At 39.1% G+C, this 23,023-nt stretch overlaps 1 protein-coding gene across 1 annotated transcript; it reads right to left on the bottom strand.

Moving 5' to 3' along the window:
- Positions 1 to 325: 325 nt before the first annotated feature.
- On the bottom strand, positions 326 to 22,652 carry rinl (Ras and Rab interactor-like; the record flags this gene model as incomplete). The annotated part of the gene is made up of 11 exons (XM_034236455.1): positions 326 to 2,106; positions 4,782 to 4,913; positions 8,472 to 8,789; positions 10,210 to 10,793; positions 11,288 to 11,408; positions 15,183 to 15,414; positions 16,563 to 16,645; positions 16,770 to 16,855; positions 18,415 to 18,487; positions 19,033 to 19,147; positions 22,593 to 22,652. Coding segments are annotated over 11 exons (2,235 nt in total), but the record flags the coding sequence as incomplete, so codon positions are not given.
- Positions 22,653 to 23,023: the final 371 nt, after the last annotated feature.

Raw genomic sequence — 23,023 nt, 5'->3', positions numbered from 1 at the left:
CTGCATTTAAAACATAAATATTGTAGTTTTTGATCGCCATTTCTTTCCCCAGGACAAACAGTGATTATTGCCTTCACTAGGATTCCTACCTGTGTTTTCTGCTTGCTGTATATCAAAAATGCTAGGAAACAAGAGGCTCCTCTCAAAGGCGGCTAAATGCTGCCCTCTGGTGGTCAGAAAGATCGTTTTTTGGGATTTCTTGTGAAGCACTTGTCTCTGTCAGTTTAACAGCATCATATTTAGACATAAGAAAGGCAGTAAATGAAACAGAAATATAAGCCTTCACAGTTCAACAAAGGTACCATGACATGAGTCAAAAAAGGGATGTTTCTTTAAGCTTAATTTATTTATCCACAGCCACATGAAGCAAAAAACGACACACCTACTTTGGCATTATGACAGTTCTATAGATAATATATCAGCAAAGACCAGTCTATTTAAACAGGCTGAAGATACGGAGCTACATTAGCATTTATTTAGAGACACATGGTCTCTTTCTCTCACTCCAGCCAAATGTTCACCAGCGAGATGCTAACTTGTTTCTGCCCCGAAGATTTTCCGTGTTTGATGCGGATAATTAAAGTTAAACTGATTGCTTTGTTTGCTCATTCATCAGCTGGTGCCCCCTGTTTTGTGCTGTAAATAATAAATGAGAGATATTGTGTGCGGCTGGAAATGATATGGATAACTGATGAGAGCAGAAACAAGGCGTACAACCAACATCTAAAAGCCGTCAAACATGAACAAATTAGCTGTCCAAAATAAATACAATTATAAAAACATTTCAATACTTGCTTCTATTCTTTTCAATACAGCTCATTTGGACTCATTTAGGCCAGTGCTTTCCAACTTTGTATAGCAATGGCCCTTTCAAAAGGAGAAGCCTCAACAAGTTATTGCCTCAATGTGAACAGTGTGACCTTTTCAAATGAACAATGATTTGAGTTTTTTATTAAAGGGGCCGTATTCTGCTCAGGTTCATATCAGTATGTTGTGCCTATACTGTGACATGTCTCCAGCTGCAGCACCTCTTTCCACCCTCTGTCTGAAACCAGAGCCCAGTCTGCTCTGATTGGTTAGCTGGCCGGCTCTGTTGTGATTGGTCAACCGCTTAGAGAAGTCCCGCCTCTTAGCACGCCACGTACAATGTGTTGGAGCGCTAGCAATAGAAGCGCAAGTGTTACATAGTGATGTCATTATGTTCCTGAAGTAAACAAGAAGTCCAATGGAGGCGTTTCAGACAGGGTGGGAGTGTGTGGGAAAGAAACTCAGGGATGTTATCCTTTGCAGACCATTTAGATGCACAGAAACCACTATAACTACATGAAAGTGAACACCCCAATTAGCATAATAGGGTCTTATTAAGTCTAAATGCTCAAATATGTGTCCAACAGCTCATTGCATCTATATTTGTTCTCCATTACAATCATCTGTGGTCCTCTTCTCCGTCCGCTTAGAGAAGTCCCGCCGCTTAGCCTATCACGAACAATGTGTTGGAGTGCTAGCCAATAGAAGCGCAAGTGTTACATATTGATGTCATTATGTTCCTGAAGTAAACAAAGGAGTCCAATGGAGGTGTTTCAGGTCCCACGTGGTATAATAGGGCCTCTTTAAAGCTAAATGGTCAAATACACGTGTGTCCAACAGCTCATTGCATCTCAGATCTGTTTCTAAATTACAATAATCTGTGGTCCTCTTCTCCACACACACTCTGTGTCTCTTCCTGTTTGCTCGTGACCTCCTCTCTCTGGTTACAGTCGGAAGGAGTGTGTGCTTCCTCATCCAGCGGCTGCAGAGCCTCGGGTTCTGTGTGCTGCTGTGTCTCCTCCTCGTTATTATCAAAAGACTCCCCGTCTCCTCCACTTCTCTCCTCTCTCCTCTCAGTGTCCGTCTCAGAGTTCTGCGACCCTCTGTCCTGACACGCCTGCCTGCGAATGGTCCGTCGGTTGCTGCTGCGCCGCGATTGGTTGCAGTGGAGCGTGCGCCTGTGATGCCATTGGTTGAGAGAGTTTTGCGCTTCGACGCTCAGCTGACGGGCGGCCAATCGAGGCCTGAAGCTGCTGATGTAGTAAAGAGAGGCGTATAGAGTTGTAAGGTAGTAGCCACCTGTTGATATAAGGAATACAGAGAGGGAAACATTAGTTGCTATCACTCGTTATTATAACTGAACAGTATCTATATCGTTTGATCATATCACACCTGTTTTCATTTCATTGCATTATCTCCCGATTCACTTAAGATCAAACTTCCAGATTTTACTGTTAAAAAACTGTTCTGGTCCCCCTCTAATGAAAATACAAGATGAAACCTTTACAATCTTACATGGACTAGCACCTCCCTATCTATCATCATGAATTACCCTGTGAATATCTACCAGACTCCCACGATCACATAATGCTTCCTTTCCATCCCCTGCATTCACAAATCATCAGTAGGTGGCAGAGCCTTTTGCGTCAGAGCACCTCTCCTTCGCATCGGTCTTCCTTGTCAACTAATTCCCATCACCTAGTTCCCATCTTCATTGGCATCACTTCTGTCACATGCTTTGATCATATGGCACTACTTGTGTTGTTGTTCATAATGTTTTTATCATTTTTTTGCTATGACATTTGTATTTTTTTGTCCAGCGCTTTGAGGCACGTGTCGTGATGTGGGGCTGTAATACATTTTGATTTGATGTAGACTACTTTAACCCCTCAGGGTTTCAAAGTTGGATAATTGTTGATGCCGCTGACTCAAAGACAACTCAAACATTTTCAGTTTTCCTCTGAGCTACCAACAAAACCGTCCAACTTGGAATAACAACTGTAAGCTATTTTGTTGATTTGCATCTTAGCAAAACACAATCTGATTAACATCTTTGCAGTGTATATTTCTATCTAGGGCTTTTATAGTGAAAGGTAATAAAATAACGGAAGTAGTGCATCGGAAGTTAGCATCACAAGGGCTTCCTGCAGAGAGTAATCTCATAAGCTCGTGCTGATAACAAATCTTACCTCCAGCATCTAACCTAAAACACGTTTAAAAAACATTGGCCTCGAGAGAACTGGAAGTGGTGAAATTCTGACTCATATCCTGCTTTGAAGATTCATTCACTCTTTGTGGGAGGAATGAAAGAGATAGCCATTACGTTCAGACTCAAGAGCTTCAATGATGCAACTTTAAAAAAGTGTTAAACCTCGTTCTTTGTTTGCCATCAATGGAGCCTTCAGTTAGTTTGCATAGCCGTGGGAACATGTTTCAAATGGGGGGTGCTGTGGGGATGACACCAGGGCCGGTTTTGACCCATTTGCTGCCCTAGGCAAGATTTTAGCTGGCAATGAAAAACCTCTACAAAAGACCACGTGGACAGCTTATATAAAAAGGCTTCAAATGTATTTAGTATTGCATGAACATGTTTTAATTGGGGGGTGGACTTCACATCCTCTAGGGGGGTCCGGGGGTGTTTTAACATTTTTAAGTAAAATGCTTCAATCTGGTGCACTTTGAGCGCCCAATTACTAGAGACTGATCTACGGGATACAACTCTAAAACACCCATATGAAAAAGATCGGTTTGCATTTTAATAATCAAATAAGTATGTGAACATAACGGATAACCTATAGCCAATAACAAATACATGTAGGCTAACTTGTTTTATTTTTCTGGTTCATTTATATCTTATTTTATCAGTTAACATTTATTTATTTATGCATATTTTTAAATCTCTCCAGTTTTCAAAACAATATCTGTAGTTTACGGTCCTATAGTATACATTGGAATGATTTCAAACCTGTTATTTATCCTAATAATTATAAAGGAGTGCCTTGGAAATATGTGTTTACATAAATTGTGATCAAAACGTTTGAGACCCACTGAGATAACTTAGACTAAAGTGAACTATCTAAACACTCAAGAGTCCTTTACCTCACTGAGCCTCTCAGTCTGACAGGAGAGCTCTCCCTCCACATTATTGTAGAAACAGCTTCTTATATCCGTTAGCGCAGCAGAAGCTGACAACATTCCCCGCCGCTACCGGTGCACCCCCTCTCTCTATCTATCTATCTATCTATCTATCTATCTATCTATCTATCTATCTATCTATCTATCTATCTATCTATCTATCTCTCTCACGCTGGCTGTGAGCTGCGGGCGCCTGATAAGCCAACATCCCCCACTTTCATCACTTACAGCGCCCATCGTACGGGGCAAATTTAAAATGTAACCGGGGTGAAAAGGGTGTTATCTTTACTTAATTATGAATGTTGTTACATCAAGGCTGAAAATTCATTTTTTTTGGTATTATATTTGTATTTAATCTTGTGGAAGTGCAGATCCCCTGTCCTCCACCAGGGGGTGCTGCAGCACCCTCAGCATCCCTACTTCCCACGGCCCTGCCCGGGAGCACACAGAACTGCAGTGTGACAGCTTGGCTTATAAAGAACCAATCTTGTCTTTTGCCACTTTAAAACATAACCAATATATGTGTTAGGAAATGTGGGTAGTATAGTATTTTATTAAACGTTTAGTCAGAAGAATGGGTCGTAAATCATAAATCAGCAAGCTAATGGAGGTTTGGTCAGTTAGCTAGCTTAGCTACAACAGCATTAGTTACTCCTGGCAGATAGTGAGAGAAAAATTATTTAGTTACAACAAACTTACATTAAAGTTAAATTCTGTAATTTAGGGATGGTTCTTCCAGAAAATTCCAGTAAACAACTAATGAATCAGCAAACCGCCGTACTGTGTTTTTGGTGGAAATGTGTGCGTGTTACCCTGACGGTGTGTGTTTGCTTCCTCACCCTCTCCCTGCAGCTGTGTGGGGTCGAGCAGCTCCATCATGTAGTCCGTGTCCAGGTGTAAAGTGACCACATCGCTCCGGAGCAGAACCCAGGTGAGGCAGGGCAGGAAGTCATCCGCTCCGAACGCTGTGCCTGCAAGAGAGGAGAGGAACACGGGAAGTTAACTCACAGACAAATAGACGGAGGTGGCAATAGTAAACACATCCTTTACTCGAGTAGAAGTACAGATACTCGTGTTTAAAATACTCTGGTCAAAGTAGAAGTACTGACTAAACTCTTTACTCAAGTAAAAGTAAAGAAGTATGGGCTTGAAATGTACTTAAGTAAAAAGTATCCATAACTAGCAGCTGCTTTAAAGAGTACCTGACCTCCCTTTATATTAATAGAACAATAATGTCATTGTTAGCTAATGAATGTTTCCATGCTGAACAACGGCAACATGACAACGTTTCCATTGGTCCCTCTTCTTTAGAGAAGACCAGGAAATGATGGATACACGGATCGTGTTCAAATCAATAGGCACGCAATGACTCTAAAGTATAATGATCACGCACCAAACACACATTCAGACTAAAGGAACCAGCTGTTTGGGAAATGAGAGAAGTAGAAAGTACAAGTATTTGTGTTTAACATGTAAGAAGTAGAAAGTACAGGTATTTGAGTTTAACATGTAAGAAGTAGAAAGTACAGGTATTTGAGTTCAACATGAAAGAAGTAGAAAGTACAGGTATTTGAGTTCAACATGTAAGAAGTAGAAAGTACAGGTATTTGAGTTCAACATGTGAGAAGTAGAAAGTACAGGTATTTGAGTTCAACATGTGAGAAGTAGAAAGTACAGGTATTTGGGTTCAACATGAAAGAAGTAGAAAGTACAGGTATTTGGGTTCAACATGTAAGAAGTAGAAAGTACAGGTATTTGGGTTCAACATGTAAGAAGTAGAAAGTACAGGTATTTGTGTTCAACATGTAAGAAGTAGAAAGTACAGGTATTTGGGTTCAACATGAAAGAAGTAGAAAGTACAGGTATTTGGGTTCAACATGTAAGAAGTAGAAAGTACAGGTATTTGGGTTCAACATGTAAGAAGTAGAAAGTACAGGTATTTGTGTTTAACATGTAAGAAGTAGAAAGTACAGGTATTTGAGTTCAACATGAAAGAAGTAGAAAGTACAGGTATTTGAGTTCAACATGTAAGAAGTAGAAAGTACAGGTATTTGAGTTCAACATGTGAGAAGTAGAAAGTACAGGTATTTGAGTTCAACATGTGAGAAGTAGAAAGTACAGGTATTTGGGTTCAACATGAAAGAAGTAGAAAGTACAGGTATTTGGGTTCAACATGTAAGAAGTAGAAAGTACAGGTATTTGGGTTCAACATGTAAGAAGTAGAAAGTACAGGTATTTGTGTTCAACATGTAAGAAGTAGAAAGTACAGGTATTTGTGTTCAACATGTTAGAAGTAGAAAGTACAGGTATTTGAGTTCAACATGTGAGAAGTAGAAAGTACAGGTATTTGAGTTCAACATGTGAGAAGTAGAAAGTACAGGTATTTGGGTTCAACATGAAAGAAGTAGAAAGTACAGGTATTTGGGTTCAACATGTAAGAAGTAGAAAGTACAGGTATTTGTGTTCAACATGTAAGAAGTAGAAAGTACAGGTATTTGTGTTCAACATGTTAGAAGTAGAAAGTACAGGTATTTGGGTTCAACATGTAAGAAGTAGAAAGTACAGGTATTTGTGTTCAACATGTAAGAAGTACAAAGTACAGGTATTTGAGTTCAACATGTAAGAAGTAGAAAGTACAGGTATTTGAGTTCAACATGTAAGAAGTAGAAAGTACAGGTATTTGAGTTCAACATGTGAGAAGTAGAAAGTACAGGTATTTGAGTTCAACATGTTAGAAGTAGAAAGTACAGGTATTTGAGTTCAACATGTAAGAAGTAGAAAGTACAGGTATTTGAGTTCAACATGTTAGAAGTAGAAAGTACAGGTATTTGTGTTCAACATGTTAGAAGTAGAAAGTACAGGTATTTGAGTTCAACATGTAAGAAGTAGAAAGTACAGGTATTTGAGTTCAACATGTTAGAAGTAGAAAGTACAGGTATTTGTGTTCAACATGTAAGAAGTAGAAAGTACAGGTACTTGAGTTCAACATGTAAGAAGTAGAAAGTACAGGTATTTGAGTTCAACATGTTAGAAGTAGAAAGTACAGGTATTTGTGTTCAACATGTTAGAAGTAGAAAGTACAGGTATTTGAGTTCAACATGTTAGAAGTAGAAAGTACAGGTATTTGAGTTCAACATGTAAGAAGTAGAAAGTACAGGTATTTGAGTTCAACATGTTAGAAGTAGAAAGTACAGGTATTTGAGTTCAACATGTTAGAAGTAGAAAGTACAGGTATTTGTGTTCAACATGTAAGAAGTAGAAAGTACAGGTATTTGTGTTCAACATGTTAGAAGTAGAAAGTACAGGTATTTGAGTTCAACATGTTAGAAGTAGAAAGTACAGGTATTTGTGTTCAACATGTTAGAAGTAGAAAGTACAGGTATTTGTGTTCAACATGTAAGAAGTAGAAAGTACAGGTATTTGTGTTCAACATGTTAGAAGTAGAAAGTACAGGTATTTGAGTTCAACATGTAAGAAGTAGAAAGTACAGGTATTTGAGTTCAACATGTAAGAAGTAGAAAGTACAGGTATTTGTGTTCTACATGTAAGAAGTAGAAAGTACAGGTATTTGAGTTCAACATGTTAGAAGTAGAAAGTACAGGTATTTGTGTTCAACATGTTAGAAGTAGAAAGAACAGGTATTTGAGTTCAACATGTTAGAAGTAGAAAGTACAGGTATTTGAGTTCAACATGTAAGAAGTAGAAAGTACAGGTATTTGTGTTCTACATGTAAGAAGTAGAAAGTACAGGTATTTGAGTTCAACATGTTAGAAGTAGAAAGTACAGGTATTTGTGTTCAACATGTTAGAAGTAGAAAGAACAGGTATTTGTGTTCAACATGTTAGAAGTAGAAAGTACAGGTATTTGAGTTCAACATGTAAGAAGTAGAAAGTACAGGTATTTGAGTTCAACATGTTAGAAGTAGAAAGTACAGGTATTTGAGTTCAACATGTAAGAAGTAGAAAGTACAGGTATTTGAGTTCAACATGTAAGAAGTAGAAAGTACAGGTATTTGAGTTCAACATGTGAGAAGTAGAAAGTACAGGTATTTGAGTTCAACATGTAAGAAGTAGAAAGTACAGGTATTTGAGTTCAACATGTTAGAAGTAGAAAGTACAGGTATTTGAGTTCAACATGTTAGAAGTAGAAAGTACAGGTATTTGAGTTCAACATGTAAGAAGTAGAAAGTACAGGTATTTGTGTTCAACATGTTAGAAGTAGAAAGTACAGGTATTTGAGTTCAACATGTAAGAAGTAGAAAGTACAGGTATTTGAGTTCAACATGTAAGAAGTAGAAAGTACAGGTATTTGTGTTCAACATGTAAGAAGTAGAAAGTACAGGTATTTGTGTTCAACATGTAAGGAGTCAAAGTAAAAAGTCGTCAGAAAAATAAGTGGAGTAAAGTACTGATACCAGAAAAATGTACATAAGTACAGTAACAAAGTATTTGTACTCCACTACTTCCCACCTCTGCAAATAGAAGTAAGAAAGTATGACAGCAATGATTAGAAAACACACTCCTGTCTACCTGAGTTAGCATTAGCACTCATGCTGTGATAGATGCTCTTGCAGACTTTCAGCAGGATGTGGACCTTCTTGTTGGGAGAGTACGCCGCGTGCATACTGGTCCACCTCTGCTGGATCCTCTCCAGGGTGAGAGAGTCGGGAACCCCAACGCCTGCAGACCCGCCCAGCTCCTCCACCCCGTTCTTCTCCAGAACGCTCATGTTGCTCTGCAGACGGTCGAAGCTGCCGTCGTTGGTCCGGGACACGTGAATGCAGGAGTAGAGGTGAGCAGAGACCGGCTTCAGTGCAACTTTGTAGAGGGAAAGCTCCAGCAGGGAGTCTGGAGAGGGGGAAAGTAGGTTAGTATAGCACATTCGTACAAAAAGGGAACTTAAAATGCCTTACAAAAAACATTTAAAGGTCCCCTAATATACTGTTTTTTATCAATATATTACAGGTCTCAGATATATCCAGAACCTGTCTCTGATTGGCTGAAACACCAAACAGATCATTGCAGCATTACCCATAATCCCCTCTGTTTCAGCTCTGTTTCCAAAGTGCTGATTCTCTGTCTGTTACTTTAGATGAAAATAAGGAGCCCCTCCCCACGCCCCTCTGAGAGAGATTTGGTGACAAAGAACACAATGGTGCTCTAGGAGGAGATTCAGGTGATAAGGTGGGGGGGGGGGGGGGTTACCTTGGTTGCTGATTGGCTAATGGTTACACAAGATAAAACATCGTTATGACATCATAAAGTGGCCAAAATCTGATCAGCTCATTTTCAGACAGGTTTTTATAGAAATGGATCAAAAAGAGAGAATCTTTGTTCCTGAAACTTTCAGAGTCTCTTTCCACAGAGGGGACACATGTTGATGTAGAAGAGACATGAAGAAGAGGGGACACATGTTGATGTAGAAGAGACATGAAGAAGAGGGGACACATGTTGATGTAGAAGAGACATGAAGAAGAGGGGACACATGTTGATGTAGAAGAGACATGAAGAAGAGGGGACACATGTTGATGTAGAAGAGACATGAAGAAGAGGGGACACGTGTTGATGTAGAGGAGACATGGAGAAGAGGGGACACGTGTTGATGTAGAAGAGACATGAAGAAGAGGGGACACATGTTGATGTAGAAGAGACATGAAGAAGAGGGGACACATGTTGATGTAGAAGAGACATGAAGAAGAGGGGACACATGTTGATGTAGAAGAGACATGGAGAAGAGGGGACACATGTTGATGTAGAAGAGACATGGAGAAGAGGGGACACATGTTGATGTAGAAGAGACATGGAGAAGAGGGGACACATGTTGATGTAGAAGAGACATGGAGAAGAGGGGACACATGTTGATGTAGAAGAGACATGAAGAAGAGGGGACACATGTTGATGTAGAAGAGACATGAAGAAGAGGGGACACATGTTGATGTAGAAGAGACATGAAGAAGAGGGGACACATGTTGATGTAGAAGAGACATGAAGAAGAGGGGACACATGTTGATGTAATAAAAGGCAGTGGCAAAAAGAGAGTCTTGCATAAGAGTTGCAGTGGACTTGCACCTTTCTTCTAGTTTGAGGACAAATTCAAAGACGCACCAATTATTTACATATCTACTGATTTGCAAAAAAAACTGCATATTTTCGGCCAAAGCTAATAAACAAGCTGCTATAACATTCTGACTTTTTATGAAAATCTAAGAATTCTGACTTTTTTCTCAGAATTCTTACTTTTTTCTCAAAATTCGGACTTTTCACTCACCGATCTCTGAGTCATTTAGGTCGGTGATGCTGTCCAACAGTGCCAGGATGTCTGGATAGTCCAGCAGCGTTTCCCTCAGTGAGCTGAGCGATGACCTCACTTCCTGTAGGAACTCTGACCCCGTGACCCCGCCGTGATCACCAGCTTTCTTCAGCGTCATTTCCACAAATCCTTTCACGGCCTCTGCGAACGCCGAGCCTTTCCTCTCGCTCAGCTCATGCACGCGATTGGTCAGTCTCTTCTTCTGGCTGACCAATCCGCCGAGGGCCTGACCCACGGCCGACAGACGGTGGATGACCTTGTCGGCCAATCGGTGAGCAGACTGGTGGTGTGGAGCAGGGCTGGGGATCTGGTACTCCTGCTCCTCCTCGATGCTGCTGATTGAGAGCGAGTCGAGCTCCAGAGATGGAGGATGGAGCCGAGAGGAAGGTCTGGGAGGAGGCAGCCAGACTCCATCCTCGACCCAGGACACCCTGTGGGGGGACAGAGGCACCGGGCTGCCGTGGGGGGGCAGCTCCAGAGACGCTCGGTTCGAACCCCCAGGGGTGGAGGGGGTGGAGGGGGTGAGGCTCCCAGAACTCACTCTGTAAACAGGGGGTGGAGGCAGAGGTGTTATTATAACTGTTGGGAAAATACTGAATGTCCTCTTCCAATATGAGAGTCCACATGATAACAAAGGTATCCCAACTGTAGCTGTGAACATGACAGGATGTGTGATTACAGGTGATTAACATGATTCAGCCTCTATGGAGATAGACATATGACAAGCATGCTCATTTCTGACGTGGAGCTAATCTGAACTAAACATTGAAGACTGCTTTCTATTCCTCCATCTTGTGACTGTGTAACTCCCTCTCTTGGATATCAGCATGTGAAGGACACTGCTCAGGAACTAGTTGATGCTCTGTATGTGATGACTGCTTCCATTCTTGCAGGGATAATAAATAAACACACACACACAGATTCCCTTTCTTCTTACTTCATCACTGCTCGCAGATCTGGTGGAAGACTGGGAAAGAAACACCTTGATACATCCTGAATGGATCACATATTTACTGAACACACACACAGTAAATACCTGTCTGGAGCAGGGGAGGAGGCAGCGTCTCTGCTGGGCCTCCGGAGAACAACGCCTGCTGAAGTTTCTGATGTTGACGTTGGGCAGTGAGGAGAATCAGCTGACAAGGCTCTGGTCAGACCTGGAGACGAAGAATGTGGATAATGAACACCGTGTTGGCATTTAATCCCACTGCAATGTTTTTCGTACTGGGTACGTACTAACTACCATAAGTCGAGGCTAAAAACATTACTTTTTACAGCTGCTTACCCAGAAGTCTTTTAACTTGTTTTAGCACCTACCGTATTTACAATGTTGTTTAGAAACTATTCTGCATCTCTGTTATGCATGGTTTTTATGAATCTGTTATTCCATTATGTTTATTTATTGTATTCCTTTCTGTTGTCTTCCTATTATGTGTTAATGATGATGTACAGTAAAGCACTTTGAATTACATCTGTGTCTGAAAATGTGCTAAATAAACAAACGTACCTTACCAAAAAATGATACGTTGGTTTACAGACGTCTTTTTCCCAATGTAAGTCAATGGGGAAAAGTAACAAGGTAACAATATCTGTCTACCAGAACCTGGACATTTTACTGGCTAATATCTTGTTTGTTTATTTCTAAACCCACACAAATGTATATATATGTTTTCTTTTGTGATTGAGCCATGCAAGAGGTTGTTCTTGCTTCCAGTGTTATGCTAAGCTAAGCTAGCTGACTCCTGGCTGTAGCTATACTATAAATAACACAGAGACATGAAAGTGGTATAAATCAGATATCTCAAAACCTGGTCAATGAAAACTTCATGTTCAAACATAACCACCGGCAAATAACAAAAGGTTTTTTGGAATAACTTCTCAAATATTGTATAAAAAGCAGAGGTGGGAAGTAGTGGAGTACAAATACTTCGTTACTGTACTTAAGTACATTTTTCTGGTATCAGTACTTTACTCCACTACTTATTTTTCTGACGACTTTTTACTTTTCCTTCTTACATGTTGAACACAAATACCTGTACTTTCTACTTCTCACATGTTGAACACAAATACCTGTACTTTCTACTTCTTACATGTTGAACACAAATACCTGTACTTTCTACTTCTTACATGTTGAACTCAAATACCTGTACTTTCTACTTCTTACATGTTGAACTCAAATACCTGTACTTTCTACTTCTTACATGTTGAACACAAATACCTGTACTTTCTACTTCTTACATGTTGAACTCAAATACCTGTACTTTCTACTTCTCACATGTTGAACACTAATACCTGTACTTTCTACTTCTCACATGTTGAACTCAAATATCTGTACTTTCTACTTCTTACATGTTGAACCCAAATACCTGTACTTTCTACTTCTTACATGTTGAACCCAAATACCTGTACTTTCTACTTCTCACATGTTGAACTCAAATACCTGTACTTTCTACTTCTTACATGTTGAACACAAGTACCTGTACTTTCTACTTCTTACATGTTGAACACAAATACCTGAACTTTCTACTTCTTACATGTTGAACTCAAATACCTGTACTTTCTACTTCTTACATGTTGAACACAAATACCTGTACTTTCTACTTCTTACATGTTGAACACAAATACCTGAACTTTCTACTTCTTACATGTTGAACACAAATACCTGTACTTTCTACTTCTTACATGTTGAACTCAAATACCTGTACTTTCTACTTCTTACATGTTGAACACAAATACCTGTACTTTCTACTTCTTACATGTTGAACTCAAATACCTGTACTTTCTACTTCTCACATGTTGAACTCAAATATCTGTACTTTCTACTTCTTACATGTTGAACACAAATACCTGTACTTTCTACTTCTTACATGTTGAACTCAAATACCTGTACTTTCTACTTCTTACATGTTGAACTCAAATACCTGTACTTTCTACTTCTTACATGTTGAACTCAAATACCTGTACTTTCTACTTCTCACATGTTGAACTCAAATATCTGTACTTTCTACTTCTTACATGTTGAACACAAATACCTGTACTTTCTACTTCTTACATGTTGAACTCAAATACCTGTACTTTCTACTTCTCACATGTTGAACTCAAATATCTGTACTTTCTACTTCTTACATGTTGAACACAAATTCCTGTACTTTCTACTTCTTACATGTTGAACCCAAATACCTGTACTTTCTACTTCTTACATGTTGAACCCAAATACCTGTACTTTCTACTTCTCACATGTTGAACTCAAATACCTGTACTTTCTACTTCTTACATGTTGAACACAAATACCTGTACTTTCTACTTCTTACATGTTGAACTCAAATACCTGTACTTTCTACTTCTTACATGTTGAACACAAATACCTGAACTTTCTACTTCTTACATGTTGAACACAAATACCTGAACTTTCTACTTCTTACATGTTGAACTCAAATACCTGTACTTTCTACTTCTTACATGTTGAACACAAATACCTGTACTTTCTACTTCTTACATGTTGAACTCAAATACCTGTACTTTCTACTTCTTACATGTTGAACACAAATACCTGAACTTTCTACTTCTTATATGTTGAACTCAAATACCTGTACTTTCTACTTCTTACATGTTGAACACAAATACCTGTACTTTCTACTTCTTACATGTTGAACTCAAATACCTGTACTTTCTACTTCTTACATGTTGAACACAAATACCTGTACTTTCTACTTCTTACATGTTGAACTCAAATACCTGTACTTTCTACTTCTTACATGTTGAACTCAAATACCTGTACTTTCTACTTCTCACATGTTGAACACAAATACCTGTACTTTCTACTTCTTACATGTTGAACTCAAATACCTGTACTTTCTACTTCTTACATGTTGAACACAAATACCTGTACTTTCTACTTCTTACATGTTGAACACAAATACCTGTACTTTCTACTTCTTACATGTTGAACTCAAATACCTGTACTTTCTACTTCTTACATGTTGAACACAAATACCTGTACTTTCTACTTCTTACATGTTGAACTCAAATACCTGTACTTTCTACTTCTTACATGTTGAACACAAATACCTGAACTTTCTACTTCTTACATGTTGAACTCAAATACCTGTACTTTCTACTTCTTACATGTTGAACCCAAATACCTGTACTTTCTACTTCTTACATGTTGAACACAAATACCTGTACTTTCTACTTCTTACATGTTGAACTCAAATACCTGTACTTTCTACTTCTTACATGTTGAACACAAATACCTGAACTTTCTACTTCTTACATGTTGAACTCAAATACCTGTACTTTCTACTTCTTACATGTTGAACACAAATACCTGTACTTTCTACTTCTTACATGTTGAACTCAAATACCTGTACTTTCTACTTCTTACATGTTGAACACAAATACCTGAACTTTCTACTTCTTACATGTTGAACTCAAATACCTGTACTTTCTACTTCTTACAGGTTGAACTCAAATACTTGTACTTTCTACTTCTCTCATTTTCCAAACAGCTGGTTCCTTTAGTCTGAATGTGTGTTTGATGCGTGATCATTATTCTTTAGAGTCATTGCGTGCCTATTGATTTGAACACGATCCGTGTATCCATCATTTCCTGGTCTTCTCTAAAGAAGAGGGACCAATGGAAACGTTGTCATGTTGCCGTTGTTCAGCATGGAAACATTTATTAGCTAACAACGACATTATTGTTCTATTAATATAAAGGGAGGTCAGGTACTCTTTAAAACAGCTGCTAGTTATGGGTACTTTTTACTTAAGTACATTTCAAAGCCTCTTTACTTTTACTTGAGTAAAGAAGTTTAGTCAGTACTTCTACTTTCACCAGAGTATTTTTAAACATGAGTATCTGTGCTTCTACTTGAGTAAAGGATGTATGTACTTTTGCCCTCTCTGATACATGTATAGCAAGTCCTCACCAGAGGTCTCTGTGATGGCAGCAGAGTCCTGCTCCATGGAGATGGCTCTTTTACTCAGTAACCCGGCTCCTGCCCATGCTCTGGTGGAGCTGAGGCGGCGCTCTTTTCTGTAATTGGTGGGCGATTGAGTGGCGCTCTGAGCTGAAGTCGTCCTGTTGGTCAGCCAATCATCTCCATGTTCCCGCAGGTACAGAGGGTTGATGATACACAAGGCCCCGTTGGTGGAAGTCAGCTATAGAGGAAGTGAAGAAATAGGATGCGTTGACACACTTTCTACCACAATACAGGCTTTAAATAAGATCAAACTCGTTGTAACGTTCACTCTTACAACTTTGAGTATAATATCCGTCTCTTTGGTTGCTAAATGTGGTGCTGAGTTCACCAGAGACAAAGCTTTAGTCTCTAGGTGACTGCACAGTTAGGGAATATCTGTGTACTCTCCTTTTATATAACATAAAATAAGATAAGATGTACTTTATTAATTCCAATTCGGGATTTTTTTGCAGCTGAAAACAAAACAAGGCATTGCACATAATTACACATTAAAAGAGTAGAAATAAAATATAAACATCTCAAAATAGAAATATAATTAAACCAGCATTAGAGAGTAAGAAAAATATACAGATGACCGTGAAGATATCAAATCTATAAACTGTCTGACAAATAAAAACACAATTGAAGGGACAATTTTCTGTTAATTAAAAATCCATTTGTGTAGGAAATGGGAATTTAGTGAAGTAGAAAAGATATCAAACTAAGTCAAATATAAGACGGTTTAAAATATTCTGTGTAGAATTAAGGGAGGGAGTTGTTAAGTATTCAAATGGAACCCCTTTCAAAATGAGGTGGTGCATCTCAAGGGGTTTATCCTAATAAATAAATGTTATTGGTCGTCTTGTCTTTCTCACCTTCTTGAATAGATAGCATTGTGGGTAATGCATTATCAGATTAAGAATAAGGAACATAAACAAGTGTGTTGCCAAGTAGGTTTGCACATACAAGGAATCTGCCTTGGTTTGCATAGTCACTTGTCTTATCTCACTATTAGTGCATATACAAAGTGAGAGAAGACAAGTGATAAGAAAAAGAACCAAAAATAGAACTATGATAAACACTTCATCAAGGCGTAACGCTTTTCTATTTACCACTGCTTTCCCCAAAGTCATTAAAAGATCTTAAACAATTCATGTTATACACCTCTTGCAGAAAACATTGTATGTTGTTATTTTTGAAAATATCTATCTATCTTGATGGATAATTTAAAGCTCGTTTAATTGCTGCTGGGTCTGTAATGTGCTATAGAAATAAATGTACACACACACACATACACACACACACACACATACCCACACACACATATACACACACACACACACACACCTGTATGGAGCACATCACGTTGCTCGGCTCTCTCTGGGTCATCTCATCAGTCTGTTGGTCCGTTGGGGAGCAGAGCCAAGTTTCTGCATTAGAAAAGGTGTCATAGAAAAGACACTTCTTTAAAAACAAACCGTCTCTGGTTCTGCATTTCTGACGCAACTTCTGTCAGAGGAAATGAGACAGAAATGACGGACAGGAAGAACTCACCAGGTTCAAGTTGAGAGAGATCTCTGGTCTTCTCTGTCACACCGTAGATCCAGAGAGGGATGGAGAGACAGACCGCCAACACATCCCTGACACACAGGAAGAGAGGGTAACGTAAATAATAATAACTGTGTTAAACAGACTGAGTCCAAATGTAGAAGCATTGTCTGAGTAGTCGTCTTAATAGGGCTTATGATTATTATTATTATTATTATTATCCTCGATAAATGAATTACACCTCCATGGACTCCCTGAACTTAGTGACATCATTATATAACACTTCTATTCTATCATTCAAACAATCCCTCAAAACTCACCTTTTCACTCTTGCCATGAACTCCTAATCCACTAACCCCTCGCCCTTATTCCACCTAGCTTAGCACTTTTTACTTTTGTTGTTATTTGTCTTCTTTACTTGCTTGCATAGCCCTTTGAGCACCAGGAAAAGCGCTATATAAATGTATTATTATTATTCTATTAGCTAGCGCTCCAACACATTGCACGTGATAGGCTAAGGAGCGGGACATCTCTAAGCGGTGGACCAATCACAACAGAGCCGGCCAGCTAACCAATCACAACAGACTGGGCTCTGGTTTCAGACAGAGGGTGAAAAGAGGTGCTGCAGCACAGGCAGTATGAGAGAAATAAAGAGCTTTTTGAACATTAAAGCCTGGAGACATGTCACAGTAGATCAGGGGTGTCGGACTCAAACACACAGTGGGCCAAAATTAAAAAACGGTACTAGTCGAGGGCCGGACTGGTTCAATGTTTATTGCAGAACTTATTGAAATGAACTTGTTGCACATATTAAACCTGGAACTAACAAAGCTTAAATTGTTGCCTATAAAAACAACATTAAACATTAAATAATCAGTTGCATTCATTCCTTATGGCTCTATCTGCAGCTTTTCCAGAGTCATTTCTTAGGATTACATTTTCCCACAGGCCAACAACAGCTTCAACAAAACTATTTCCCTCAAAGAGAAAACAAACATGCCCTGTTGTCGTGAGAGAGAAAGTACAGAAGACTCAGTGTGCTGCTCTGTGAAGCTAGTTCAGATACTTGGCATCTCATCTTGGGTGCAATGTCATCAATGTTTGGGCTCAGGCTCTGAGCGGAGGAGACCCTCAGGATGGATTGAAGGTGTGCGTGCAATATACCAGCGGGCCAGATCTAATAGCAATTAGAAATTATCCTGCGGGCCTTGACTTTGACACATGTGTGCAGTAGAGGAAGAAAATACAAATATGAACGTGGAAATTAACATAATAGGACCCTCTAATATGCTAAAATGTAATTACAGAAAATACATATTTCAGAGGCTGGAAACAGGATTTCTGCAATTCTTGTATAACATTTTTTATTATAACCAAATTCTAGATGAAAAATGTTGGATCAGAGATGAATGGAAGATGAAACAAACATGAACTTCCAATATAAAAATTGTTAATGATTAATTTTCTTGCAAACGACTAATCGATTAGCTTACTATCATTTGAACCCTACGTTTCAAATGCATTTCAAATATATATAACTTAGGATGGAGATAACATACTGCCAACAAATGTTAGAGAAGCTCACTGTTGTATGGAGTCCAACCATACACAACACATTCAAAACAGCATCAGTGACCCAGCCGTGTCTTACCTGGTCAGCGAGTAGAAGAGCACGAGCTGCGCCAAGTCGGAGAAAGAAAGACGAGACTCAGACAGCTGGAGGACTGACACGACAAACAGAGAAAGAGTAGGCAGAGTTAATTCTAATGAACAAAACACATTCCTGGAAACTCACCAGAGCGTACCAGGAAGACAGAAAGAAAAGGGACTTCTAACGAATGTGATCGCTTCATTAAATCTATGTGCAGATCAGAAAGGACGTTCTGATGCTGTGTGTGATACACTGGTAGTTTATTTTAGGAGTCACTTCACTTGTGTCTTTATCTCTAGATTGTAGATACAGTATTGCACTTCAAGTCTTTAAGGAACCGGTGTGTGCAGTTTGAGAGACAGTTTGACGAGGTGTGACTAACTGCTCTCACCTGTTGCAGGTTTGTCAGGTTTGCAGTGTGCACTCGAGTTTAAAACAAAAAAGCAGAACTATGACATGCAACTATTATCTGCCACTTGCTGCAAACATAATGACTCGAAATATACCCACTGAAAGCCACACAGAGGGTACTGTCACACACACACACACACACACACACACACACACAGATAGAGGAAGATAAATATGTGTGTGTGTTTGCATGCAGTCGGTCCATACCTGTGCCCGTGCTTTTGATACAATAATCAATAACTGCTTCATTATTGTCTCCTCCTGCAGACACACACAGTAGGCTGGGAACAGATGTCGTGGAGTCCCGTACAACCAGGAAACTCTGGAGAGAAAAAAAAAAAAACACACACACACACACACACACACACACTTAGTGACTCATTTCAGTATGTGAGGCGCTGAGCAGGAAGACGATTTCTTTTAAATGCTCTACTGGAAGCTACACACGGCAACCAGGCGGTAAATAGAGAAACAGTGAGAGGACAGGCTCAAAATCTAAAAGGAAAGGAGAACTGATTTAAAACAGAGTATGGTAAATAATGAACCCGTGCTGGAGAAAGTAATACTACTCTGTAAAGATACTCCATTGCAAGAAAAAAAACCTGCATTGATTAAGGTTCTTAACCCTCCTATTGTCTTCGTGTCCCCCCCCCCCCTTACTTTGGTGTTCGCGGTCAAATTTGACCGGTCCTGTTTTAACTGCTATTATATTAACACAAAAACCCATTAATCATCACCACATTTCATTTAACAACCTTTCAAACTGTACATATTGTATCAGACTACTGGTATACATGAAACACTGCAGTAAATATACAAAGAATAGACACTGAACATGTATTGCGTGTGCCAGGTGTGATCCATGTGGGGGGAGGGGCACATAAGAGCGGGAAATGTATCAAATTGTTCTGTGTGTGTGTGCGTGTGTTTGTGTGTGCCAGGTGTGATTCACATGGGGGGATTGGGCACATAAAGGGGGGGGGACACATCTAGTGTGTGTGGGTGTGGGTGTGGGTGTGAAAGTGGTGGTCAGCAATTGTATGTTCAAAGGTCTACTGTGAAGGATATCATAAAGCCTTAATGCAATCGAATGTAAAACAAAAAAGTTATGATTGATGAAAGTAGTAAATCGGTCAGATTTCACCCGAAGACAACAGGAGGGTTAAGAGAAAGTAGTCAGGAAAATGTACTTATTAAGAGCATTGAGAGTAAAAGTACTCAAACAAATATTCATATTGAATCATCTATACAATTATTCTAAGCACTCAAATGAAAGAAACAGTTAGCAAAAGTGCTGCTAATGATTTTCTGCCAACTCACTCATTGTCTTAGGTACTTAATGTTGGATAGTTTAATCTACACAGTATTTCAAAGTATTTTGTATTTGTTGTGTGTCAAAGTCTGAATTTACAGTGTAAAGTAACTAAAGCTGTTGAATACATAGTGAAGTACAGTCTATCCTTTTAAATTGTAGAGGAGTACAATTATAAAGTGGCACAGAAAGAAAAGTACAAGTACCTGAAATATGTACTTAAACCTTGCAGTAAAATAAATGTATTTAGTTACTTGGCATCAGCCCAGTGTGTTTCTATGACAGGATTTGATCTATAAATTAGTCCTGATTGCAGGTTGTAACCAAACATTAACCTGTTCCACCCCGAGCCTGGTTTTCAGGTCTCAGGCTCGAAAATGACATTCCCAGAACAAATGACCATAACTTTACTTCTAAAAGGGGTAAATTAATAATCTTTTTTCTCAAAGCAATGATAAACCTGTGAGTTGGATGTAGAAAAGTCAGAATCAATATAGATTTTTTTAATTTTAAAGTAAATTCAGATTGAACATAATAAAAAAATGTAAATGATTGTGTCCGTCCAAAAGAAAAACATTACTTATAGTGAAAACCACCCTTGGAAGATGGGATGGTAGACTAAAAGCTTTAGGAATTCAAACTATAACATATAATAAGTACCCCGTATCAGGATTGATGCAAAAAAATTGACATTTGACCTTTTTAGAGAGCTTAAAAAACCTACTTCTGGAGTCATTTGGGTGTATTTTCCATATCTCTGACCCCCCTCTGTCGATTTTGATGATTGACACCTCGTTTGAACCGTTAGAGCCAATGGGATCGAGGGGAAGTTCCTAAAATCCATCTAAACAATACCCATTGGTGAATAGAGTGATGCGCAGCCAGAATGCCCAAAACAGGAAGCTGCGACTCTGGTGGCTTTCATTAGCAGCTAATATGAAATCTCCTTTTTTTTACTTAAAAATTGAATGATGGATTATCAGTAATCCTTTCAAAGTGACACAGACACATTGGATTAACCTATGGATTAACCTTCAGCCGTGTTTTTATCGTTTTAATGCCATTGAACACAACTTTTGATCAGAACAACAGCATAGGTGAGACGATCTCCCTTGAATGCTCCGTAATGCTACGTGTTGTGATGTCTGTGTTTGCTTCCCCTGTCGCGAGTTCTGATCGCTCAGTGATGATACTAATACCTATAGAATTTGTGGAATCTCAGCTTTAATCTGATATCTTGTTTGTGCAGTTACGATTAGTAATAAGGGTATTTTACCTAGAGTTCTGTGCTAAGTGCGTTAGCATTTTTTCGCTCAGGGCTCATTTAGACGCTTCTTGTGAGACTTGTGTTTTGTTTCGGTAAAAATGGATCGTATCGTCAGTTAGCCGAGTTTCTTCCCGTTAAATGGGTATGACACATTAATAGGTTTTTAGATATTAAGAAGCCCTGAGACACAGTTTCGTGAAAAAACACCCCGCAGCCACCTGTCCAGGGGGCTCTCGGGCTTAACAGGTTCATAAACAGCTAATTTACCCAGGGTTCATAGCTGCTTTAAGACTCTGCAGAGGCCTGTAAACACCATCTGAGTGAAGGCCCACTCAGCTCAGACCCTCCCCTTTGTCAAATCCACAGTTGTTATAGTTTTTTCTTGTCAAAACGTTGTTAAAATAAAGCTGAAGCACTAATATACATATCCATATGTTCCATTACATTCATTTAAAGTGTGTGTCAATGGCAGTAACGACAGCTTTTCACACCATTGATCAAAGTCAGTCTATCCTACAGAAGGAATTGGAGCTGAGCTATGACAACTAGCTGAGTAATTCAGAGTACTCTCATTACTGGTTTACATTCCTACGCCTCCTCTGAGCGTGCCACAATTTAAAAACTCATGATTTTGTTCCAACGTTGGAAACTTGACGTCAAAAGTCATATTACTTGTTGTAAAAGAAAACGCAGTTGGTTGACACATAATGAGGTTGTGTAAAACAACGGCTCAGTCACGCAGTCGCATCACCACACAACTGAATTCAGAGGTGCTCTCGGATACATTTACACACACACAGGAAGTGGCTGTCATTGTAAGAGCACAGAAATACAGATATAGACACTTTGAGCATACAGACACAGGCAAATGTTATACGAGCAACTAATTTGTTGATTCACAACAGCAACATGTGTGTATCTGATTCATAGGAAGAAGCACTGGAAACGATTCAAGAAGAAATTAATGAATTCATTGTTTTGTTCAGCATTTCAAATCCGTAAACCACTTCACGCCTATATTCAAAAAGTAAGAAGCTCTCAGGTTTTTCTGTGAAAGTTAAAAACAGACAATCCTATCCTCCCCCATGACCTCATACTCACGTGTCAAGGACTTCCAGTTAAGAGATTTGCATTTGTGGAAAGTCATTTAGAAACATCAATTTTAACATATTTTTCTCTCCTACTCACATTCTCTGTTTGCAGCAGATGTATCCATTTTGTAATGTCATTTTTCTCATCTGCGCAGCGCTTTATTCAACTCCTACTTCTGCATTTAGCCCCAAAAGTAGAGCGCTGTGTTATCAGATATAAAAAAGAAAAAGGAACTGCTGTTGCAGAGACGAGCTGAGAATACTGCTGTTGTTGCAGGACATGTCAGTAAAGAGCGCAGGAATCCCTAACGGAGGTTTCCTTTCCTCTTTTCAGACCAGCTTCAAGCTGCGCACTTTAAAGTAAAACATATGTGGATGAGCAGAAACTAACTAAGAGATGATCGGGTGATATGAAGTGGGTAAATGCAAAAGAGAGGACATGCAGAGATGGGAAAGCAGAGAGATAACTGCTCAGAGATGAACACACATTTACAAAAATCCTGTGCTCAAAAAACCATTATGAACATT

Source organism: Gymnodraco acuticeps, unplaced genomic scaffold, assembly GCF_902827175.1.
Source record: "Gymnodraco acuticeps unplaced genomic scaffold, fGymAcu1.1, whole genome shotgun sequence".
NCBI classification, from domain to species: Eukaryota; Metazoa; Chordata; class Actinopteri; order Perciformes; family Bathydraconidae; genus Gymnodraco; species Gymnodraco acuticeps.
Note: the sequence above shows the minus strand (reverse complement) of the source record. Positions and strands in the feature narration are given on the sequence as shown.